Source organism: Fringilla coelebs (assembly GCF_963513975.1).
Source record: "Fringilla coelebs genome assembly, chromosome: 5".
Lineage (NCBI taxonomy): Eukaryota > Metazoa > Chordata > Aves > Passeriformes > Fringillidae > Fringilla > Fringilla coelebs.
In genome coordinates this window covers 37,188,579-37,214,021 of record NC_140033.1, presented here as the reverse complement: position 1 = coordinate 37,214,021, position 25,443 = coordinate 37,188,579, and the positions used below count along the sequence as shown (strand labels likewise).

General features: G+C 40.0%; 2 protein-coding genes across 5 annotated transcripts in view; both read left to right on the top strand.

Annotated features, from left to right (window-relative positions):
* The window catches only part of OSBPL8 (oxysterol binding protein like 8), an 83,627-nt gene extending 60,748 nt beyond the window's left edge, over window positions 1-22,879 (top strand). For all 4 annotated transcript variants that reach the window (XM_084206902.1, XM_084206904.1, XM_084206905.1 and 1 more), the window contains 16 exons: window positions 2,935-3,019; window positions 4,112-4,283; window positions 7,884-8,118; window positions 9,483-9,667; window positions 10,322-10,403; window positions 11,129-11,227; window positions 11,657-11,753; window positions 12,102-12,200; window positions 12,939-13,036; window positions 13,699-13,788; window positions 14,348-14,484; window positions 14,840-15,025; window positions 17,277-17,364; window positions 17,768-17,870; window positions 18,407-18,512; window positions 18,740-22,879. In XM_084206902.1, coding sequence (XP_084063028.1) covers window positions 2,935-3,019; window positions 4,112-4,283; window positions 7,884-8,118; window positions 9,483-9,667; window positions 10,322-10,403; window positions 11,129-11,227; window positions 11,657-11,753; window positions 12,102-12,200; window positions 12,939-13,036; window positions 13,699-13,788; window positions 14,348-14,484; window positions 14,840-15,025; window positions 17,277-17,364; window positions 17,768-17,870; window positions 18,407-18,512; window positions 18,740-18,875 — 1,998 coding nt within the window. In that variant the 3' untranslated portion in view covers window positions 18,876-22,879. The remainder of the gene's footprint in view (window positions 1-2,934; window positions 3,020-4,111; window positions 4,284-7,883; window positions 8,119-9,482; window positions 9,668-10,321; window positions 10,404-11,128; window positions 11,228-11,656; window positions 11,754-12,101; window positions 12,201-12,938; window positions 13,037-13,698; window positions 13,789-14,347; window positions 14,485-14,839; window positions 15,026-17,276; window positions 17,365-17,767; window positions 17,871-18,406; window positions 18,513-18,739) is intronic.
* Window positions 22,880-23,039: 160 nt separating this feature from the next.
* On the top strand, window positions 23,040-25,065 carry BBS10 (Bardet-Biedl syndrome 10; the record flags this gene model as incomplete). The annotated part of the gene is given in 3 exon segments (XM_084205439.1): window positions 23,040-23,236; window positions 23,305-24,650; window positions 24,653-25,065. Coding segments are annotated over 3 exon segments (1,947 nt in total). The 5' UTR covers window positions 23,040-23,048.
* Between the last annotated feature and the right edge of the window lie 378 nt (window positions 25,066-25,443).

The window sequence follows — 25,443 nt, the reverse complement described above, 5'->3', positions numbered from 1 at the left end:
TTAGATGAAATTACTGTACATTATTAGGACCCTTCTTATAATTAATTAATTATACCCTCTGAAATATACATCTTACAATCTCACAATTAGTAGCTGTCTTCTGAATTTTAAATTGATACAGATGTATTGTCACATCTGTAGAATATGCTGTCTTAAATTTGTCATCCTTTTCTTAAGGAAGTCAGTATGATTCCTGATGCTTGTGGTTATTCTGGATTGCAATCATTTATCAGCGTTGTCTAAATTTACCAAACTTAGATCAAATCACTCGTAGTTTTTTTTGAATAATTTTATTTAATTGTTGCTTAGGCAAACCTTTCAGTGATTAGTGGTGATCTCACATTTGCAGAACACAAACTCCATGTCCTTTTCCAAAGCTATAGCATTTGGTGTTAATGTGCTTTTTATTATATATATACATGCATTGCAAAGTGGTGGCCTGTCTGCAGAAGATCACAAATCAGTCTTATATTTCTTTACTGCTTGGCAATGAGAAATGGATTTGTTTGTTTTTTTAACTAGATATTTAGAATTTAGAGGACATGCACTACCAGATTTTTACTTTTTTAAGGTAGGTCAAATTTTGAACCTGAACAAGTTGATATTGTCCATTCTAAATGTGCTGAGAGCTGGAGTGGCGTTTGTTCATTTTGTTATGGCTATTTGCAGTTGAGAATTCTTGGATTGCATTAGATGCAAGGCCTTTAAGTTTGAAACCCTTTTCTGCCTTGTTTACCTAGTCAATCAAAATGTGCTAGTTACAGATTTATTATCATGAGGCAAACTTGCATCAGATTTACCACAAAGAGCCTCAAGTCCAAGGCAAAGTGAGCCTTGTTTGCAGTTAGTGCAGAAAGATAGCATTGCAGAAACTTAAATAGAGCTATAAGTACTGCAGGAGATTTTCTCACTTGAACACACTACCCATGGTGTCTCCTTCTGGCAGACTGCAAATTCTCTTCTGCAGTAGTTTGTGGCCAGTCACTTCACATGCTCCCTTAAGCCTGATGCTGTGGTCTTTGATGTTCCTCCTACTGTCTGAGGTAGCCGATGCACTGTACCTTGATTGTCTTCCTTGTGTGCCTGGTCCTGATGCCATTTCAGTTTTCTGAAATTATTAATTAGAAAAGTTAATGCAAATATTTTTTTCTGTGGAAATTTAGTCAGGGTTGACTGCATATCAGTTTTCATTGTTGTCTTTGAAACAATGTTCATGGCATTTGAATATTCTGTAAGAAGTAAACTTCAACTTTTTTTAATCTAATGGAATTTTTAACTTGACCATTGGCTTGGAGTAGTAGCATCATTCCATGAGAAACAGAGACAATCCAAATAAAGTCACCCAGCAAACAGAAATGAATGTTCCTCTTGTACAGATCACTAACTACTGGAAATTGGTTTTGAAACCATAATGGGTGATACTAAAGCAAAGTATCCTGTGCTGTAGCCAGTTAGAGGAAATCAAGATCCATGAGCAGTTATAGAAAATAAGTCAACTTACTTAAATACTTCTTTGACTAAAAATTAACTCACTTAGTTTTAATCAATATATTGTTAAAACAGTTAGGGAGTGTAACTTCCTTGCATTAAAAAAAAAAGGCAAAACCAGACACGAACACCACACTTCATCTCTAAATTGTAGGTGTTTAGTACAGAATAAGAAGCATACCCTGAAGTGCCCACTGTATAAACCCAAAGGGCAGATCTCATGAGCAGAAGTCTGCCCTTAGTCTGCCCCAGTGTCCTGTCACCCAAGAGTTCCAGTGCCTTCTGGTGGCTGAGGCCTTTGCACGGTGCTGGCAGCACCCCAGCACCTCTCCCACCCCAGCCTGGTGTGGTGCTTTCCCCCCCTCAGGGGACACTGGGCTTCTTCCCTGCCTTCCCATCCTTGGGGTGAGGAGTGGTCATGCATTGGGGTTGTCCCTCTTGGTTCTTGGTACCCACTAATTCCTAATCCCAGTTCTCCTGCCCTGCCTCACCAAAGGCTTTTTGTAGGCACACCTTTCCTTTCTCTCAGAGGGAGACTGAGGTTTGGAATCTTGTTTCTAGCACCCAACTGCTGTTACTCTATACCAACTCCTCAGGAGGTTCTGACCATCATTTACACCAGCACTAGCTTGTCTGTATTGGTATTTTAAGTGCCACCAAGACTAGTCCTTAACCTGCTTCTCGCCCTCAGAAACATTCTGGCTGTTTCATTTGCTTGCTTCTAAAATTACCTGCCTTTATCTGCTTTTGCTCAAAACTTCTGCTGGCTCTCCAGTTCCCTCTTCTAAGCCTTATATTGGCTTTCCATTAGGCTTCTCTGGGGAAAATCAGTAAGATCAAAATATGTTTTCATCAGTTAGGCAGGCTTAACCCAGCTTTCAGCAGTAGCTTCAAGTATGTTTAATACAGCCCTCTTTGCCTATCAGTTGTCTTATCATAGATAAACTTTTTTTGGAAGGGACTTCAAAATGGTTATTTATCATTTTATTCCAAAATGAAGATGGAAAGAAATGGAGAAGTCTTTTGATTTTTTTTTTTTTTTTTTTTTTAATATGAAGTGTGAAAAACTTCACAGTAAATAGAAAATAAAACTTTGGCCAAGTCTGATTTATACACCAAAAAACCAACCCCCCCCCCCCCCAACCTAAAAAAAAGATTTAAAAACTGTACCAAAACTAAAACAAAAAAACCCCAACCAAACTAAATTTTCTTTTAATCACAAAGACCATTCTTTTGAAAAGTGGGCTTGAATTGGGTCTTGAATGAAGTCTTGAAGGAGAAATCCAGTGAAAGAGGGCTGTCCATCTTTCCATTCATGTCTTCATTAGATGTTGCTGAGTGACAGTAAATAGCCCTGCAGTGTGTTAGCTTCTTACTACATTGACTGATAAACTGTAAAACTGAATTAAAATATCTGATGCTGTTTCTTGTTTTGTGTATTTCAAGGGTCCTAAAGGTGAAGCAGTTGGTGCTATAACTCTGCCATTGCCCAGCAGTTACTTGATCATCCGAGCTGCTTCAGAATCAGATGGTAAATAGACGCTTCATTGATTTTCAGCAGTGAGAACGATGGTTTCAATTTTCTTATCATGTCTGTTACAGCACTTTGATTGCAGTTTAATTGTTGTTAAGGTTCTCCTTTAATTTAGAGCATGCAGTTATGTTGGTACTAGTACTTTTTCATGGTTATTAAAGGAGAATATTGATCTAAAGGAAAAGTTATTGAACTCCTTGCAGTTGCCTTTTGTTGACAGGGTAGAGGAGGGGAAAAGGGTTATCTGTGTTTTAGCTATATTAATGTATGTCTAAATATCAAGCTCTAAATATCAAATGCCTTTGTAAAGTGCTAATATGATTCTCTTCTTATTAAAGCATTTCTGTGTTAAGTGCAGCAGTTGCACAGAGTTCTAGTAGTAAAAATTTCTTCAAAATGTAGTTTTGTAAACACCCTTCAGTGGGAAGGTGGTGATCAGTGCAACTACTTTCTAAAGTTACAATGTGAAAAAAATTTAAGAGTTATGTAGCTGTTTCTAGCAGGTGCTTTTCATCTACTGGTTAATTAGGCATACCCCTGCAGACTTTAAAGATAGGACTCCCTCTGCCTTCTGTATTGAGAAATGGATTAGATACATGGAAAAGAAGTTAGAAGGGAAAAAAAAAATACACAAATTTGTTCAGTTACTTTTTGCTAAAAATAAGCTAACATTATAACTATTTTTCCACACTATTGTCATATTACTTGAGCAAATTTTGCCAAATGATGTGCTTACTTAGTCTTCATAACTAGAGCAGAGCTGCAGGCAACTCTGGGGGCATTCCACAGTCATGGCTTGGGTGGAACCAGACTTGCATTAAGGAGAAAATGCTGGAATATGCTCTAACAAAATAATTTTTTACCTTGCTTTCCTTCCCTGAAGCATCCCTGGCACTGAAGCTGGGTGGTTGTGAGTTGTGTTTATGTCCCCACCAGACATCCAATACATGTAACATGAAACAACTCTGATGTGTGTCCTCAAAGATAGTGCAAGCAGAACCACAGGGCTGATTTTCCTAGTTAGCAAACAGAAGTGGTATAGTTCTGTTAAATCCTTAAGTTTTGGTCTAATACTAAATTTCTCTTTAGGCAGGTGTTGGATGGATGCTTTGGAGCTGGCACTGAAATGCTCAAGTCTGCTTAAGCGTACAATGATTAGGGAAGGCAAAGAGCACGATTTGAACTCCTCAGCTGACAGTACTCATGTCTCTTTCTATGGCCTGATCCGTGCTAACAACTTGCACAGTGGAGAAAACATGCCGTAAGTGAATTAATTACTAAACCTAGTGATAATTTTGCCACAGGGAGGCTAAGGCTGCTTTTTTTTTTTGTTTGTTTTGCTCCTGAGTGCTCTTTATATGCATTATTTGCAGTGTGTTTTACACCCTGCACATAAAATGAAAGAATTCTTTTTTAAGCAAAGTGGATCCAGGGGAAATTTGGCCCAAGGAACTTGGAGTATCGTATCAGTAAGTTTAATTACTTGGTTAAGCTGTTCAAAATTTAAAAAAAGAATGAAAATGTTATGTTGGTGTCCCTTGTTAGCTTCAGCGGAAAATCTGAAGCTTAGTACACGTGACAAAAGTTGGTAGATGTGAATTTAAGTTGCTGTTCTTTAGTTAAAGAAATGAATAATCCTTTATTTAAATGGTTTCAGCATGAATCATCAGATGGATGAATAATAATTCAGTCACCTTATGATTAAATGCGTTAAAATTAAAATTGTCTTATATCACCTGATATCTAATGTCTGAGAGCCCTTCAGTTACTCCCTGATTATTTTAATAAATACTTTCAGCCAGGTTTTTGTGAGCACAAACTTCTGTGGAAATAAATTAGTAAGTGTAGTGAATGAATGGCTGTAGTGGGTTGACTGTGGCTGGATGCCAGGCACCCACCAAAGCCTCTCTCTCACTACCCTGTGCAGCTGGATAGGGAGAGAAAATTTAACAAAGGGTTCATGAGTCGAGATAAGGACCAGAAGTAGTCACTAAATGCCATCATGGGCAAAACAGGCTTAAGTTAGAGACATTAATTGAATTCATTACTAACAAAATCAGAGCTGAATAATGAGAAGTAAAATAAGACCTTAAAAAACACCTCTGCCCTACCCCTCCCTCCTTCCCCAGAGGCACAGACAGGTAGTGGGGGTTTCCAGCTGCTGCTCAGGGAGAGGAGTCCGCCCTGGGGTCCCTCCCACAGAAGATGTTCTCTGAACTTCTCCAACCTGAGTACCTCCCATGGGCAACAGATCTCCACAACTGCTGCCATGTGGGTCCCTCTTCCCCAGGGGCAGTTTTTCAGGCACAGCCTGCTGCAGCATGGGTCACCCACAGGGCCACAGGTCCTACCAGGATGCTGCTCCAGCATTGCTTCCTCTCCCAACAGGTCTGCAGGTCCCTGCCAGGAGCCTGCTCCAGCACGGGCCTCCCATGGGTTTACAGCCTCCTCTCAGGCATTCACCTCAGTAATTTTCCACTGATTCAATATACTTTGTGAAGAATTTAGCTGTCCATTTATCTTTTCTTGGTAGGCAGGACTTTTGTACTGCTGTTAGGAGTATGCTGTCCCAGAGCGAGACCTGGACTAGGAGAAATGCAATTCTTTTTATGCAATTCATAGATGGTCTGAGAAAAGCACAACAAAGGTAAATGCTCGCCCCTTGCAACAATTAAAGACCCTATCCAGATGACCAGTCTTGGCTCAGCTGCAGTTTAGTGCCTTCTTTTCACTCATAGGAACAATATAACTGCTGTGTACAATTCAGCTGGAGATCTGCACTCTGGAATAGTAGTTTAATATCAACTGCTGGCCAAGATTACAATCACAGCAATTAACTACAGCTGTTAAGTCTAATTAAGACTAATGCTTTAATTAAGTACATCTTCTGGTATAGCATACTCTTAGAGTATTCAGTGTGCTTAACTGTCTAAGGAGCAAAACTGGCAGGTCTAGCTTTAATTGGGTGGCAGAAGAGGGAGAAGAAAGGTGAAAGCAATTTTAGCTTCAGCTGAGGGAGAGCTTTTTTAAGTAGGTTAATAGCAAGAGAAGGTCCAAGGAAAACCTTGGACTGATACTTGTTGAAGATGGTCACCTGAAAAACAGGGATGAAGAAAAAACAGGCATGTTTGCTGCTTTCTTTTTTTTTTGCCTCAGTCATTAATACTGTATTAGACTGGGCTGCCTGATCTACTTCATTTGGAGGCCTGTGAGTGCAGGATCAGTGATTTTCCATTTGTGGGCACTGAAATTGTAAGAGACCAGTTGTATCAGCTGAATGTTTGTAAGTCCACGTGGTCTGATGTGATTCATCACAGAGTAGTTGGAGGAGCTAGTGGATGTTATGACAGGGCACCTCTCAGTTGTCAGCCAAGGGTCTGGGGAGTCTGAGGAGGTCCCCACTGACTGGAAACTTACCAACAGTATTCAGATTTACAATAAAGGCCTGAGGAAAGACCCAGGAACCTATAGACCTGTGAGACTAACCTCAGTAGATGGAAAAATTGAGGAGAAGATGATTCTGTGTCTGTTGAAAGACATTTAAAGAACAATGAATCACCAGGCACAGTCAGCATAGGGAAAGTCAGATTTAGCTAATAAGATACCCTTCATAAGATAAGGTCAGTTGCCTACTGGATGAAGGTAAAGCAGTGGATGTCATTTTTTCTGGATTTTATAAGGCTTTTGATATTGTCCCTCACAGGATCATTTTGGATAAATTATTCAGCTGTGAGATGAGCAGGGCTGTCATGTGCTGGTTGAAGAACTGGGTGAATGGCAGGACTCAAAGAGGTGTGGTGAATGGGCCTACATCTGGATGGTGGCAATGTCCCTCGGGGCTCAGTCATGGGCCTGTTCTGTTCAGTGTTTTGATCAGAGATCTGTGGATGTAGGAGTTGAATGCACTCTTAGCAAGTTTGCTGACAATTCCAAACAGGGAGGTGCTGCTGACTCTCTCAAGGGATGAGAGGCCTTGCAGAGGGATCTGCATAGATTGGGGAGTTGGGCAATCATCAGTGGTGTGGAATTAAAGAAGTCCCAGTGCCTGATTTGCACCTAGGGCAGGATAATGCCAGGCACAAGAATAAACTGGCAGAGGAGTGGGTTGGGAGCAGCCCTGCCCTCACAGTGGTCTGAGGTGACTGCAGGGGCCAGGGGTCTGTCTGACAGAGGGATCAACATGGCACAGCAGCAAGCCCTGGCAGCCAGGAGGGCAAACACCATCCTGGGCTGCATCAAACAGACATTAACCAGCTGGTCTAGAGAGGTGATTGTGATGCTATATTCAACATTTGTGTGGCCTTACCTTGAGGGATGTGTGCAGTTCTGGGCCCCAAAATTTAGAAAGGTTATGAAGGTTCTTGACTAGTCTGAGAAGGAGCAACAAATCTTGTTGAAGAGTTGGAAGGCATGGCCTGTGGGGAGGGACTGAGAACTTTCAGTTTGTCTAGTTTTGAGAAAAGGAGGCTGAGATGCAAACTTAGAGCTCTCTTACAGCTTTTTGAGGAGGGGAATTAGAAAGGGAGGTGCTGAATTCTTCTCACTGGTATAGAAGCATGGTAAATGGTTTAAAGTGTCATCAGAAGAGGTTTAGACTGGACATTAGGGAGCATTTTTTTACCGAGTGTATGGTCAGACACTGGAACAGGCTTCCCAGAGAGATGGTTGATGTCCCAGGCTGCTCAGTGTCATTTGACATTTTTGTGAGAAGAGTATGCATCCTATATGTTTCCAGCAAGGCTAGTTTGACACTGCTGCCAGGCTTGATACTGGCAGTTTTGGTGTATATTTTATTAAGATCCTGGTTTGGAAACAATGAAATGATTGTGTGAAGATTCATTTAGCCTTTGTTTCTTAATAGGTTAAATGACAGTGAAATTGAAAGGCATCACTTCAAAGATCAAGATACATACTCTGACAAGTCTGATAAGGAAAATGACCATGACCATGAGGAATCTGATAATGATGGACTGGGTAAAAGTGAAGAAAGCGACAGTGACACATCAGAGCGACAGGATGACTCTTATGTCGATCCAGAACCAATTGATATCAAGGAAACTACGTACTTAGAACAGAGTCATGAAGAACTTGGGGAGGTAAAAGTGCTGTTGATGTACTGAGCAAGCAGCTTCTCCAAATAGTAAGCTGATATTTTAAAGGTCAGGCTACTTGAAAGCTGACTTACAGGATTGGCTTTCATATTTTCAGCAATAATGTATAGAAAAGGTTCTGTTCCCCCATATTCTGCTCTGCTTTGCCATTCTTGTGCTAATGTATGAGATTTTAACAGAGATAATGGAATTACCTGGCATATTGCTCAGACAGAAGGGACAGAAAGGGCCTCCTGCAGCAGAGGTTCGTCATGACTACTTGTTCTTTTGTTGTTATTATTTCTCTTTGGGTTTCATTAACTTAGTCCTGTTTTTTTTGTCAAGTAAAATCTTCGAGTTGAAGATTTGAATGCAACCTGACACTTGGTTTTTTTCTCCTGCAAGAGAAAAGCTAAGCAGTTTGTCTGCAGAATTTAGTGAAAGGCTTGCTGTGCTTCTGATGTCAACTTGCATTCTAATGATTCCCCAGAGCTGCTATTCCACTTCTGCAGGTTGTTTTATGTATTTGCCTATACAGGCAAATATGACAGGCATTTGTGAACCAAAAATCTTGATAACAGAAACTGAAATAAGTCTTTTCAGAAATCTCTTTCTAAGTAAGAGAGATTATTAAGATTTTTTTTTTTTATATTCATGGAACTTGAATATCTTATGCTTTAGTGCTTTCTAGTCAAATGTCTGGACAAACCAGTGTTTAGGAAAAGCTGAGGAGTTTTAAGTCACACATTTTTGAGTATGCATTTTAGAACTGTTCTGGAAAAAGGGATGCCTTTCCTTGCCTTTCCTACAACCATTGCTCTTGATTTCAGAAACTATATGGGACAATATCTCCCCTCTTCTTGGACAGAAAGGAGCATGGAGTGTGGCTGCTGGTTTTGCTCAGTTACCCCTAAGTGGTCTATTTACTTTAAGAAAAACCACTGATGACTGATTGAAGGCAGTGAAAAGCATAGATATGTCAGCTTTTATGGTTGGGAAAAGCAGGTAAAATGAACAGCCCTTTGGTGTTTAAGTCCTGCATTTGAGAAGAGAGTAATGCAGGTGATGCCTAGGAAAGGACTAAGGAAGGATTTCTGAGCAACATCCTACCTGAAAATTTTCCAGCCTAGAGGTGATGAAAACAAGTGTGGTTTTTAATGCTGAACAGTAAATCTATCATACTTCATTAAAGATGTATCATAAGTGTACTTATAGAAACTGGATATAACTTCCATAGTTGCTTCAGCATCTCAGAATGGTTTATTTTAAGTATCCATTTCCCGTTATTGCAGCCTTAGAATGCGTTTACCTGTCTTCTGGAGCAATGTCTGCTTTCTCCTCTCTGTAAGCAGTTTTTTGGTTCATCCTAGGCAGGTGAGGCTGCTCAGACAGAAGAAGTGTCAGAGGAAAACAAAAGTTTGATCTGGACACTACTGAAGCAAGTCCGGCCAGGAATGGACTTGTCCAAAGTTGTACTGCCTACATTTATTTTGGAGCCTCGCTCTTTCCTGGACAAGCTCTCTGATTACTACTACCATGCAGACTTTCTGTCTGAGTAAGTCTCTGGTTTTCATTCTTACCATTTTTAAAATTCAAATAGAGTAACAGTGAGGGCTCATATGGTACATCTTGAAGTCTGGCCCCTCTTATAATTGAATAGCAGTCGTGTTGCAGGCATTTCTGCTTTAGCTTCTGAAGACTGGTTGAAAGACTTCTGAAAATGAGTTTAGTTTTTTTTGTCCAAGAAGCATATTTAAAATGGGAAACCAATACTAGTTAATTTTTTAATACACTGTTAAGTTCTGTCCAGATTTACAGTTGCCAGCTCAAATGTAGCTAATAAATTAAAAACTGTAAATTGAAATATTATTCAGCTCAGAGCTCTGCATATATGTAGGCTGGTAGTAAAAAGATACCAAAGTAGTAACCTATAAATGGAAGAACTTGAGTGGGCGTGAGACAGAATTTAATGTTAGAAAGAACAGACTCAAATATGGAAATATCATTTCTGGCATTTTAGTTTGACTTCAATTTTCAAACAATTATTTGAAAACTTTAAATTTGGTGAGATCAGGCTGAAAGTTTTACAGTAGTGCAAATCACAGACCTGTTTTAGTCAGCTCGCAGATTCAAGATATGTCACAAAAATTGATAGTATGTTATAAATGATGCAATACTGGTACTTGATTCTGTGTGTTCTGTTTTACAGAGCTGCTCTTGAAGAAAATGCTTACAATCGCATGAAAAAAGTAGTGAAGTGGTATTTGTCAGGATTCTACAAAAAGCCAAAGGTACACTTTCACATATTATTTTGTCTTCAGTCACTTGTGTCTAGTTTGAGGACTTAGGGATATGCTGGAGTAAGTTTTTCTTTTTGAATTTATATTTTAATGCATTTTTTAAGAAAGCAAAGTTATGTTTTCATTGCTTATGCAAACACAACATGGAAATTTTTGGTCCCTAGCCATGCTTAAAATAGACTATATTCAATTACATTTGTCCCTTGGAGTAGAAATTGAACTAAATATTTTTTTATAAAGTTGAGCCAGTTCTGTATTTACCATTCTTCAGTGATAACAGTCTGAAATTGGAGGACTAAAGTTTCTACTACTTCACTGAGCTTGGCACTAAATACTCTTCATAGTCATATTGTTGGGAAATAGTATTGACACAAAGTGCTTACTACCTAACTTCAGACAAAAGCTCTGTAATAATTCTGGGGGAAAAAAAAAAAAAAAAAACAATTAAAAAACCCAGAACAAATCTTACATTCTTTGTGTCCTTATGTGTAGAATAGTTAGGTGGATATACTGAATGTATGATAATTTCCTTAGAGTGAAGAGCAGACTAACGGAACATAATATTCAAATGATTAAATCTAGTACCATGTACTTCACCATGTACATTATGATAATTTTTTTTCCTGTGTGTCTTATCTTCAGTGATAGATGATGATAAAATGTTTTGTGACTTGTGTACCTGCACAGTATGGTTACTCTATTCGATTTCTGTTTAGGGACTAAAAAAGCCGTACAATCCTATACTTGGAGAGTTTTTCCGCTGCATGTGGATTCATCCAAGGACAAACAGCAAGACTTTTTATATTGCAGAACAGGTAAATGGAAAAAATAATTTCAAGAAAAATAAATGTATTGTACATTTGTGCTAGTTAAATGCTATGGTAGTTTCAGAAAATGTATTGAAGGGTAGTATCCTAAAACCTCTCCTGGTGAGCATAGTTTTTTTACAGTTGTCTCTTTAAAGTGTGCCTTCCTAAAGAGAGAGAGGGAGGAAGGTGTTTCCAATATTTCTGTTCCTCTTCCCCTGGAACAAGTCAACTGCTGATTTTCTTAATTCTTGAAATTCAATAGGTGATTGCTTGATCTTTAGCTCTAAAGATTTTAGTCAAACTTCACATATATTAACTGCATTCTAATATGTGCAGCTTGAATTTTTCATTGTCATTATTAGCTCAAAAGTTTATACTATATTTACTGTATTGCTTGGTTTTGTTTGTCTCAAATATGGGGTTTTTTTCCAACAGGTGTCACATCATCCTCCAATATCTGCCTTCTATGTTAGCAACCGCAAGGATGGGTTTTGCCTTAGTGGTAGCATTCTGGCCAAATCAAAATTCTATGGTAAATAATGGGGTTTTTTTGGTTGTGTGTGCATTGAGGGATGCAAAATTGGTGCACATGAGTTGTGTTTTGTAGATGAAAGAAGGCTGTTAGAAAGGTCAGTGTTTCGGTGGTTGTATTGTCCTTTCCTTACAAAGTTTTTGCTACTGGTCTTCAGAATTTTAATTTCTATTTTTGGAGTATTTTAATATTTAATTGGAGACACTGTGTATTATAGTGGCTTCACTAGAGAGGATAGGTTGCAGTGTTAAATATACTGATGTTCTTAATTGTATTGCTTAGTTATTAGGGAGTGTTGGCTGTTGTGTTGCAGGGGGAGAAATGTGACTGTCTGTCTTTGAATTTCAGGGAATTCATTATCTGCCATACTAGACGGAGAAGGACGGCTAACATTTCTAAATAGGGGAGAAGATTATGTAATGACAATGCCATATGCCCATTGTAAAGGTAGTGGCTCTTTTCATTCTCTAGATGGCAAAGTTATGAGAAAAGAAGTTTGTTATTCTAAATAGTTAATTATTCTAAATAATGTGCTGTGTTGGATTCAAGCCTGTCATCTGGAGGAGAGTGTTCTGAAAATTGGTGGTTCTAGGCTTTCACATATTTTTATCAGGAGAAAATGACACCTGTTGTTTAAGCCATGTTTTAATTTTTGACACAGGAAAAGATTTATTTCCATGACTAGTAAGAAATAGTAAAATCATATGTATAGTTTTCTGTCAGTACATTATATTAATTTACTATTTGAGTTGTCTTTTATTAGAGTAGCTTTGAGCTTTTCCACTATTTTCCTCTTTTAATCATAAAAGCCAATGTAGTATATACACCACAGTGAGATTTGATTATAAATTATGAACATTTGTCCTTAGTTTCAATATGGGAAATGGGTCAGTGCTTTGTAAAGTTTTCTGGAAGGTCAGTAATAGCACAAAATAGCTTATAGAATTGCTCATTTTTAAGCTGTTACTTACCCGTTATTATCTACCCATATACTCCAGAATTCCCTTTCAGGATACACAGAATCACACAGGAAAGGTCATCTGAAAATACAATTTTTCCTCTGGCACGAGCGTGTTTACTCTAGGAATTGTACCCAAGTAACTTAGGGGTTTTGTTTTGTTCAATTAAAACATTTCTTTTAGCTGGGGGTTTTTGTTTTAGTTTTGTTTTTTTTTTCTCTTGCAGGAATTCTTTATGGAACAATGACCTTAGAGCTTGGAGGAATAGTCAACATCACCTGTGAGAAAACTGGCTACAGCGCAACAATTGAATTCAAACTCAAGGTTTGTGAACACTGTGAGAGGGCACAAGAAGGAGAATGAACATAATGTCCACTCGCAAAACAAAGCTAAACAAAGGTTTCTGCACTACTTCTAGATGGCTTCTGAAAAATGCATTTGCCATCCTTGAGGTGGAAACCGATAAAAAAACCATTTTCAAGAAGTGTGCACATGGGGAGGGAAATTGTATTCAGCTGAAATTATAGGGGAAACATTAAAGTTGGGAGGCTGTGTTAACTGACAATTTGCCTTGTCAGTCCACAGGATACATGTGCAGCCTGCCAAAAGGCCAAAGAAAATCCCTGGCAATCGTTGTTTCTGCAAAAGATAATCTCTAGTAACAAATGGTCCTTGGCAAAGCTGTGAAATTAGTGTAGCAAATGACTGTGTCCTTCAGGATATCGTGTCACTGTTTTATGCCTTATTTTCTGTTTTCTTTCAACATCTGCTAGATGATACTTTTACTCAGAAAATCTTTTAAGAAGGAGAAAAGAAACTACATACTCTGGTTTTAAACTTCTTTAAGATTAATCAGTGGAAGATACAATATTAAAGATATCAGGGCTGTTTACAGCACAATTCACATTTTTCCTTAAGACTAAACATATAAACAAAAATAGTATGTTATTAACATAAACATGAAACCATTTGTTTTTGTTTTGCAGCCTTTTTTGGGTAACAATGACAGTGTTAACCAAATATCAGGGAGAATTAAGCTTGGCAAAGAAGTTCTGGCTTTTTTAGAGGGTCACTGGGTAAGTAGTGAATGATACTCTTATAAATTCTGGCTGATGGTTGAGACAGGTGACAACAGCACTTAAATAGAACAGACTCATGTTTTTAAAAAAGTAGTACTGCTTTTGCAGAAAGTATTCCAGGAAGTATAGAATCAACATTGTTCTATTTCCAGCTCTTAAAAGGTAGAAAAGTTTAAGTAGTTTATGAAGAAAATGAAATGTTCTTTCACAATGAATCTTGTGAAATGTTTTGGTATATGCATTAGTACTATGAAGAATTTTTATGGCACCAGCATGAAATATTTAAGGTTGTTTCAGATCTGGTGAGGTGACATGGCAACACTCATTTTTGAATGTGGTAATGATTCCATTGCATCTCTGTTCCAAGCTAGAACCAAGCACAGAGGGCAGAAATTGAATTTTCAAGTTAGCATATCCAATTATTCTTAACTGCATGCATTCTAAAGAAAAGAAATTCTTATTACAAAAAAAAAAAAAAAGCTTATGCCTTGTTTTATTGTTATTTTGACACTCTTTGAGATAATTACAATTAAGAAACCAATCATGTCTGTTACAGGACAGTGAAGTTATTATTAGTGACAAGAAGACAGGTGTTTCAGAGACTTTCTGGAACCCAACATCTGAGATGAAGCAGCGTAGATTACATAGATACACTGTGAAGCTTGAAGAGCAAGATGACTTTGAGTCAGAGAAGTAAGTTCACTATAGAACCATGGATTTATTTTTCCAAAATAAAACTCATTATCTTCTCCAAAATAGAAGCAAATTAGCATTACTTTTCCATATTTAATGATACTAGCCTTTGATGATCAAAGAAAGTAACACTGTTAAATATAAGATCATTATTTATATAGCTTACAATCAGGGAAATCTTGATAGAAATATAGATAAAACTTTTAATAAAATGGTAATATTCTCTTTGGAGGCTGGTCCATTTACATGCCATGCTATACCATGCTATACCTTCTATAATTGAGGAAATTGTTTACAGTTATTTCTGTCAATCGGATTGTGACTCTAGTGATTCTGTATATTGTTCATTTGTCAGGCTTTGGCAACAAGTGACAAAAGCAATAAATAATAAAGACCAAACAGAAGCTACTCAGGAGAAATATATTCTGGAAGAAGCTCAGAGAAAGAGTGCCAAAGAGAGGAAACTTAAGGATGAAGAGTGGACATGCAAGCTGTTTGATCAGGATTCAGTCACAGGAGAATGGCACTATAAATATGCTGAGTGAGTCCTGGAGTGCTTGGTGATGTTGCTGATCCTCTTCCTGTGGTGTCAGCAGCAAAAGAGCTGATATATATAGCTTATTTCTGTATAACAACAAAGCTGTACTATGTTCTAGATTTTTTTGGGACATGGCAGTTTGGGGTTTGTCCTCCCTTTTTTCCCCATAGACTGACATCTACGCAGATCTTCCCAGACTGGAAAATATGGTACATATGGGCATACCAGCTGGAAATCAGAAAATCTAGTGTCTGAAAATCAGAGAAGCCTGTGCACAGTTGGACTGAGCCATTTAATTTGTTAAATATTAGAATAACTCTGAGAATAGTTAATGCCGGGACCAGGTGGCTCTGCCTGGCTGTCAAATCTTTCCTGCGCATGTGTGTCTGTGAATGTCTTTGTGTGATGCTCAGAAGCTGAAGATGCAGCTGTCTCCCTGACTGCTGGAAGGATGCATTCTGTGTCTTCACCAGTGTTGCAAAAGTCAACTTGAAGCTGAGCCCTTTACTAGTAATGGTTTTCACAGAGCACCCATGTTCTGCTGATTTTTTTTCAGTACCCAGCATGCTTCTGTATTGTAGATTGTAAAAGTAAAATAGCCAATGATGATACACACAAAGTTAAGTAACTTTGAATCCATAGATGCTGGAAGCATATTCCCATGGCTAAACATGGGAGGCCTTTACCTTTCTGTACAAGAATGGTGATATTGTGGTCATAGCCTAAGTGTATGTACAGGGAAGAGTACAAGAATCCTGAGTACTCTACTTATCTCCAGCAAATTTGGAACTTGGAGGTTTCCTGGAACCAAACAAGGAATCTGTGTATTTATCAACTCTCAGTAAATTCCTTTTCCATCATTTCATTGGCTTATTATTAAGTTTGTGCAGACTTTCACAACTGCAGCAGGGAAATTCCCCAACGAGACTAAATGCTCAGTGAAGCAGTCTCTCTTGGTTTGAATCATCTAGTGCTGTTGATGCCTCTTCCTGTTGGAAGAGTTGTGAACAGTCCAGCTGAATGGACTGCCCATACTCTTGAACCCTGGCAAAACCATTAGGAAGAGAACTGTACTTGAAATCTGTTAGACTTTTAAGACTTATCTTGTAAATCTGCATTATTCCCAATGTCCTTGAGGCTTTGTGGTTCAAGGATGTGTCACAGAAATTTTGCTGTGTACCAGAAAGCAGTCTGCAGTGACAGCATTCCCTGGAAAAAGCCTCTCCTTTCAAGCATTATAATGCTGGCTCACCACCTGGTCCATGTAGAAAGCAGTCTTCTATACTTACTGTGAAAGATGTGTTCAGTGAGCTGGAGCATTTGTTAAGGTATCTGGATTATGGATTTAGGCATCTGGATTACAAATAGAGAAGAGAGCAATGCCTAGTCCTTAACCCAGTTACCTCAGATGACATTTAATTCAAGTCAGGTTAAGCTAAGATGTAAGTGCAGGTCTGTGTTCACAACATCTGAAACAGCTACAGCTATTTAAAAGGCATGCAGAAGGACACAAAAAGAAATCCATGCTTAATATACTCTTGCTAAAGCTCTGCATCAGAACATCCTTCCTGCAGCTCACTTGCAGCTTCTGTCCTGAAAACTCTGTAAGCAGTGGTGACGTTGGTGTTTTCCTTTGACTGCTTGTTGTTCTCCAGTGAGTTATGTGTCTTACGCTGTTGTGGGTTTTTTTAAATTCTGTATCAGACTGTAATTGGAAAAGCACTTCTAAAAAATAGGAACAAGAAAACTGTGCTTAGCTCGTTAGTGTCTCATGAAACCAGTCTTGATTACCATTAGCCACTTTGGGATGAAAGCAGGTTTGAGGAAACTGATTCTTAAACTCTCCTTCATAGGCATCTTTTAAAAGGAAAAAAGAAAACGAAAAGCAGTCTAAATATTTTTAAATTCCCCTAGTTTCCCTGTAGTTCTAAAATAATAACTGTATCTGAAGCAGGAAATCTTTCATGATTGAATCACACGATTGGCAAAAAAAATTCACTATGGTATTGTGGGTTAATGTAATAGTTTGTACTCATATCAGCTGGCTGGGGCTTTGATCTGGACATGGAGTTCATTTTTTAGTTCTCTTGGCCCTGCAGGTTAAGACTGGACCATAAATAGAAGATAAGATCATGATGCCATATCTGATTTCCATATAGGGAGAGCTTTAGCCTCTTTACACTGAGCAGTTTCTGAGCAAGGAAATATTTCTTATTTAAATTACTGTAGTGTTAATAATATTTACTTTGTCTAGTACCAGACCATGGGACCCTTTGAATGATATGATCCAGTTTGAAAAAGATGGCGCAATCCAGACAAAAGTTCGACATCGGACACCAATGGTATGTTCCAGTTCTGACAGCACGTGCAAGATCCAGGAACTTGTACATATTATACATTATGTGTATAAAGATCATTAGAGCAGTGGGATTCATGAGAAATGCTATTAGTCTACAAAAATGTTGTTTACACACAATATTCCAAGTCTTTCACTTCTGTGTTGCATCCTAAGCAGTAGAAGTTACTTGATTGGATAGGACTATGAAATATGCAAACTTGAGCTCAGCAGTTTAATGTGTATTTTCCCTTAATTGGAAGATGCACAAAAATTCAGACTGTTAATACATCAAAAATTTTAAGTTGGACTTCTCTTAGATATTGTGGTTTTAATTGTCATTGTTGGAATGTGCCACTTTGCTACAGTTCTGGTTCTCTGGAAATAACACATAAATTTATCAATTTTAGGTTACTGTTCCAAAAATCAAGCGAAAGCCATCCACTCTGAAGAAAGGAGAGTGTGGTTTCTCATCCCCAGAGCCTGATAACCAGGATTCCTCTGGGAGTGAAGGTACAAAAAGATACATTTACTTACAGAAATAATAAATTTATTTGACAACTGAAGAGTTCAGTGTCATGCATACTCTTCTTATCACAATGTTTTTATGATGTTTTATTTCTATCCAATGTGAAGCATGTTCTGGAAAACAAAGGAGCAGAATGGCTCATGGTTTTGATTGCAAAATTTCCTGTCTTTTTAAATGCAGCGTAGGTAGGCTTAAGTGCTGCACATATTAATTATCTAGGGAAAAAGAATAGTGTTCATAAACTGTTTTCTTTCTTAAAAGGTTAATTACTTTAATTTTTAGATTAGGATGTGGCTAGAGGATAGGTTTTTGATGTTGATAATGTTTGCAGAAGCTAAACAATATGACAAGTGTTTAAAAGATATTTCAAGCACTTAAGTTGCTGTCCTGTGGTATAGGTGACTCTGAAATAAAGTTTTCAATAGATGCTAGTTAAAAAATTTTCTCCTCATTCGTACTTTGTTCCTTTTGTGGCAACAGTCACTTCAGTCAATTACATCTGGCTTTTGTATCCTTCTAGCACAACTTATGAAGCATAATACAAGAATAAGGAAAAAAGGGGCAGACCTTGGTGAACTGCATAGTGCCATTGAGTCTATAAAGGAAACACAGGAAGACATTAAGAGGTAGTACTAATTAAAATGCTTTAAAATGGTTTAGATAATAGTAATCTTATAGGATTTTTTTTTTCCCTTAGAGGCTGGTATGTCTCTTTACTCCTCTCAAATATTGATTGCTCATTGATGTTTCAAAGTTTTCCTCTAAAGCTGCCTTCTGTAGGGAACCCTAGCATAGTAGAAAATGTAAAATTGTCCAGTCTGTAATTTACAGGATATTGTTTTTTATTTTACAGGGAGATCATGGCGCTACGAAATAGAGTCACTTCTAATTCAGCACCCTGGGACTACCATTCCTTGCAGTTTAAGCACTATGTCTTCATTGTACTTATGGTTCTGCTACAGCTTATCATTAATGTCTTGTTCAAATAAGAAGTGTGAACAAGGGCCTTCTTGAACTGGAATGATCAAACTGTTACTGGGGACCATATTTTAAGCTGGACTTTAAATGATGCAATATTATGTAAAAGAACTGTGTAGCAACAACTTACAGAACTTTGCCTCAGCATTCATGGTTCAGAATCATACTTGTGTCTACCCAGTTGCAGTAAGAACTGTGTAAGTGCCAGTACACTCTTGCTCCTGGTGTGTGCCTCTGTATCACAGTCATATGACATCAGCCTTGTGTTTATATTGCGTCACACTGATGAATCTTCACCACAGAATAGATCAAGTTCAACACTGAGGTCAGACCCCATAGGTAGGATGTGATTCCTATTATGGTAGAATGATAAACAGGCATACTTCATTACATATAAACTTAACATTTTTGTAACAAAAACTTTTGAAGTAGCCAACAGCTTTTGTAAATGGCATTGGGTGTTTGGAAGTAAACTTTTAAGGTCAAACAAATACATTATTATAGGAAAAATTGTGTGTGTTAGGAAATGGCAAGTAAAAAGCTAAAGTCTTTGGGAAATCTGCAATATAATGTCCTTGATTAGTTTTGGAAGTATGAGGGTTTTATCCTGAATTACTGTAGGCTTGTAAGCCAGCTGTTTTGTAGTTTTAAAACTTAAGATTCATCTTAAAAACATTCCCACATCTACTGTACAGAGCACATTTTTAACAGTAGAGCAGCCAGGGAGGTACTGTTTTGGTCTACTCATGAATTGCAAATGTCAAGGATCTCTGGTATGTTTGTAAGTCTTGAAAAATCTACAGCTTTGGATTTACATTTGTTTATGCCCATGTCATGGTAAGCAGACAGACTGCTGATGCCAGGACTCCTGGGCATTTTTGAAACAAAATGTCAAGGGGTATGCTTAGGGTATAGCTTGAGCTGAATCTCCAAAAGGCAGTGTAGAATAGGATTCAGGCACTGTCATGAGTAGAGTTCCAAATGAAAAGGTGTGTGTTTACACAGGGAAAGCTCAGAAGTTGTGTGATGGCTAACACCACATATCTCAAAACAAATAAGAGCAAAATCCAAGTGTTTGAAATCCCTCTGTACTGCAAGTATATACTACCTACCAGAATACATGGATGCACCTTCTTAGTATGCTTTAGCCATACAAATTCATGCAAAGCTTAAGTTTAAATTCAAAACCAGGTTTTCTAACATTTTTTATTTGAAGAAATGTATGCATGTATAGAATTTGTAAAATTCCAGCAAAAAATGTAGTGCTGGTATTTATCTGGTGAGTTCCCTGTGCCAGTCAAGCATACCAAGGCAAAAAGGGGCTGTAGAAATAAAAAAGTATTTTCAGTACCCCAGGTGAGACAATAGGAGGATGAGTGGCACAATGCGAAGGACAGCCAAGTTTGTTTTCAAAGGATCCTCTCAGGAATCAAATCCATCCTGGGCAGTAGAACAGTTTGAAAGTCATGTTTGGCTTTTTGCCATGGCCAGGTTATGCCTCTGCCTTGGGCAGCCTGCCTGACTCTCCAGGTGATCTGCCTTTCTGTTCTGCATCAGTCTCACTAGTATTTAGTAAAAATACTGTTTACTCGTTTATCTGTCCAGCTTATCTATTTCTGTGGCTGACACTTCCATGCACCTCCCCTTCTCTTTTACCTTTCCTCTTCTGTGGGCCTCAGCTGTGTGAAAGTCTATTGTGTAAGCAGAGAACTTCAGCATATTTTGTACAGCTTCACATTAGCACGGTTTGGTCTTGAATAATTTTTCTGGAACGTGTTACGTTAACCAGATCTTGTAGCCATGGGCAAGACCAAACCTGGTTGGACTTCTATTAAATCTACAGCTGATTTAACAGGGGCAAAATTTGTGAACATAGAAAGTCCCTTCATAAACAAACAAAATAATTACAAATGCCTCAGTCTCTAAAGGGAAACTGAAGTTACCCACGTATGAAATGGCATTAAGAAAGCAGAGTATTACGGCACTCAGTTTAACATTCTTAGCCTGGAATGTGGCTATTCATTATTGCATTCAGATGTCAAGGCTTCACCTGTCTTAAGATCCATTACAAGCCCCTAAACATACTCTGAACATGAGAATAATCCAATGAGTGAGATTTGGGCAATAACTTCAGTCCCCTAAAATAATATTCTGCTAAATTTGTGGTGCTGAAACTCTTGACTGATAGTTTCAAGCTTTTATCATCCCTGTAAATAGAAATGTCCTTCTGCCTTTTCATGCTGATTTTTTCAATCACTTCTATTCAAGAGCAGTGAATAACACAGTCTGCATGCATTTTTAATGGACCACATGGTAGTGACTGAATTTGACCCAGCCAGCTGGCTGGCTGGCAGTGTTAGACAATGTCAGACTAAAAAGATAATCCATAGCTGAAGTTCATGCTTAGCTCAAGAAGAGTGAAAGACTTGAACAGAGCAAAACAAAATCCTTGTGCTTATTCTCCTTTTCAATTTATTTTTTAGAGTTGAATTCTGTTGAAAAAGTGCTTTTAGTGATGATCTGGAAAGGAAAAGGATATGTGATGAAACTTCTTGAAAAGTAAAATTGCAGACTTCTGCAAGACTTTATGATTAGATAAATTCTGAAAAGTACAGTGAAAACCTAGTAATTCTTATTTTGCTGGATTTTGTATGTTCCCTCGTTTGAATAGAACAAAGAAACTTCTTTCCTATTTTTTACTGTACAGTTGGTCACAGACATGTATGGATCCTTTTTTTTAGTGCGTCACCATTGTCCTCTTTAGCCATGATGTACAGCAGATCTTGACTACTACCTGCTTAAGACTGAGCTCTGCACATATATAAAAATTGATTGTACAGTTTGCAGATGCTTGATGCTTGAGGGCTGTGGCCTTCTAGTTTTTAAAGTTTATAACAGCACTTGTTTTCACATTTGATTTCCAATTCCTGTTTTGTTTGGGTTTTTTTCCTAGTACAGAAAATATCTGCAGAATTTGCCATGTGGTTTTGTTGGGTTGATTTGTTTTCAGATGCACTCTATGCCTTTAATTTGCCATTTAGGTACAGGTTGCCTAATTGGGTACAGATAACCTAAGCTAAGAAAAAGTAAATATGCCATGTGAAATACAAGTATCATTTTCAGTAGATGATGTTTCTTGAATTTCATGTGTTGATTCCCTTTAAATAGTGGGTATCACTTGATGAGGGTGTATAGTCCGGTTTTCATGTCCTTCCTCCCACTTGTGAAATCTCACAAATTATTTGCAAGGTTGTCTTGTAAAATGTAATGGTTGTAGTTTCTTCTTTTTTTGTTTGTTGTTTGCTGCCCTTCTGTGCCTTTGGCAATTTTTTTCTTCCTATATTCATGTTTATGAAATGGACTTGTAATTCAGTGTTTCCTAGAGGCTGTTATTTTTAGCTATTACCATTGTTTGTGTAAATAATGTGTAACAAAAATTCTGTACATCTCTAAGTTTTAATTATTTTTATTTCAGGAGTACCCGCAAATCACTGAAAATTTAGCAGATATTCAAGTATTGTAAACAGTGCCTTCTTGATGGGTTTCTATGCTGTTTGGAGACATGTAAAGATTTGTCAAATTTGTGCCATATATAATATCAGATCTTTTGTGAGGGCTGTTGTGTTTGAGAACTGATGTTCCTGCTTAGTCAGTCTCTGGGGGGGAAAAAATCAGCAGTTAAAACATTACACTATTTCTTCTTTCTGGCTGGTGAGCCGAAAGTGAAGCATTTGGGTGTTTACAGTGAAGCCGCACTATTTTGTGCTGATACAGAAATAGCTCGGACGATGTAATTTCGGGGTGAGATTATGGGGGCTTTTTCTCCTTAACTTTTTCTCCTTTGTGCCCTACCCCGGCTTTTCGCTCTGCCAAGCGGGAAGATTAGCCCTCAGGACACAGCGCCCGCTTCCCCGTCCCGCGTGTGCCGCCCTGTCCGACACCCGGGCTCACCGCTTTGTGTCAGGGATCTGAACTGTTACGGCCCGCCTCCAATAAAGATGTGTCGCACCTCCGAGTCTCTGGGCTCTGTGCGCCGCTCCCTCTCCCGCTCCTCCGTCCCTCCCGCGCGGCTCCCGCTCCCCGCGTCCCCCTGTCCCGCCCCTCCGCCGCTGCCCGGGCGCGGCCCTGACGCTCGGCGGGCGGAAGGAAGGAAGGAAGCAAGGGGCGGCCCGGGCGTGGCGGCGATGGCGGCGGCCGGGCCGGAGCCGCCGCGGTTGTGGCAGGAGGCGGCGGCGCTGGCGGGCGCGGTGCGCGGCGCGCTGGGGCCGCGGGGCGGGCGGGCTCTGCTGCTGCGGCCTACGGGCGAGGCGATGCCGACGCGGGACGGGCGGCGGCTGCTGCAGGCGCTGAGCGTGGAGCCGCCCGCGGCCAGGTACCGCGGCGGGGGGGCCGGGCGAGGCCGGCGGGGGCGGCTCCCTAACGCTGGCCGTGTCCCCGCAGGGTGATGGCGGCCCGCGCCTGCAGCCACCGCGCCGCGACGGGGGACGGCGCCAAGAGCTTCGTGGTGCTGCTGGCGGCCGTGCTGGGCGGGCTGCGGGCTGCGGGCGGCGGCGCCGGGCTGCGGCGGGCGCTGCGGGACTTCGAGACGCAAGTGCTGGAGCGGGCGGCGGCGCGGGGCCTGCGGCGGCACCTGCGGCCGGCGCCGCCCGGGTCGCTGGAGCCGCTGCTGGAGCCGTACCTGGCCGGCCGGCTGGGCCCCGGCGAGCGGCGGCTCCTGGCGCGGCTCTGCACCGAGATGTGCCGGCGCTGCGCCCCGGCCAAAGCCTCACGGCCGCAGGTGCTGCGGCTCCTCGGCCGGCGGTTCGCGGAGCTGCACGCCGCTGTGCCCGGCCTGCCCCTGGCGAGCTCCAGGGTCCTGCCCGGCATCATCCTCCGCAGGGACTTCGCTGCCTACTGCCCGACGGACGGGGAGCTGCGGGCCCTGCTCGTCACCGAGCCCCTGCGGCCCGCCCTGACGGCCCCCGGTGTGGAGTTTGTTGTAGACTCCGAAGGTCAGTATCAGGCTTCCCTGCGCTGGATCGCTAAGAGGACAGAAGCCTTAATGAAACACTTGCAGAGTAACGACGTTAAGCTGTTACTGTCGAGTGTGAAGCAAGAAGACGCAGTTATCTACTATGCTAAATTATATGGTGTGTCTGTGGTAGAGTGCTTATCCTCGGAAGAAATGGCCCTTATCAGTGAAATCACTGGTGTCTCCCCTTACGTGCCTTTTGGTGATAACATGGACAGAGAAATAACCGAAACTGCGGTGGTAACGTTTTGCCAGCCCTTGCTGCTCGTTTCCAAGAGATGTGTCCACATTGGCTTTGCCAGCGTGGGTGCCTTCCAGCCCCATTGCCTGATCCTGTGTGGGCCGGTCGATGGCGTTAACGAGCAACATGCTGCTGCTCTACGAGAGGCATTCACAATGCTGCAGCAGCTGTTTAAAACGGTTGATCAGAGGGGGGAATGGAAAGTGGAACGGGAAAGCCAGAGTAAAGCCTCAGATGTTTACATTTGGCATTCTTCAGCTACTCAGAAACAACTGGTAATAGAAAATACTTGTAATGCTAACCAGGTTTCTGAATGTCAGCTGAACGCACTTAGTGACGAAACAGAGAGGAAAATTTTGGACGCTGATAAAAGTAATCTGCTGGTCCGCAGTCAAAAGAACCACAGCACTCCTGTGTTAGTGGTACATGACACTGATTCAGTCACTGCGTGTGAGTGCCTGGATGTTGGCAAAGGTCGAGAGAAAACTTGTTGCCATATAATTCCATTTAAACAGATGGAGAGTTGTGCAGGTATTGCCAGGATTACTCCAACTGCCTCATAGAAGCAGGATCAGTTTTGCCAGTAGGAGGTTACTTTGAAATCCTGTTACATTATTATATTCAGGATTATGCAAAACAGTGTCAGCAGTCAGAGGTAACCCTTGTATCTAATGTGGTTGCTGATGCTTTGCTAAGTATTCCCAAGGCCTTGTACCAGACAGCAGAACGAAATGGCTTTACCAAATTCTATCTTGAAGCCATTAATTTACTCCAAAAAAATCAGCCACTGCCTGTAAACGATGAAGGCTTAGAGTCAGTGTATTCCAAATACCAGTTAGTCATTTCAGTTCTTCATTGTGTTACAGAGCTTCTCTCCATAGACTTAGTAATTGGTATTAGGCGGCCGCTCCGAAAAATTGAGGATCGTGATTCAGAAGATGACACTTGAAATAATTAATAAAGAATGATTTTTATATGTGTTGTGTCCTTGTGTCTTCTTGTCAAATGGACACTCTCAAAAGTCCATGCTAGAGACTTAAAGATGCTTCTTCTCTGAGAAGATAAAGGCTAACCAGCTGAGACTGTGGAAAACAGGGTTGTGAACAATATGAGCTTGACATTTTGAGCATGAAGGAAGTGTTGCCAATTTCTATTGCAGAAGATGTGCAGTGCAGTCTCCATTCACATGCTGAGGATCCTGTGTACATTCAAGCCAAGGGTCAGCTTTGCCTCTTTTGGTGGATTGAGTGTTTTCACAAGCTAGATGTAATTTGTTTTTTTGGCATGTTTAAAGTTGCCAGTATGACAGGAGCCACTGAGCTTTCAA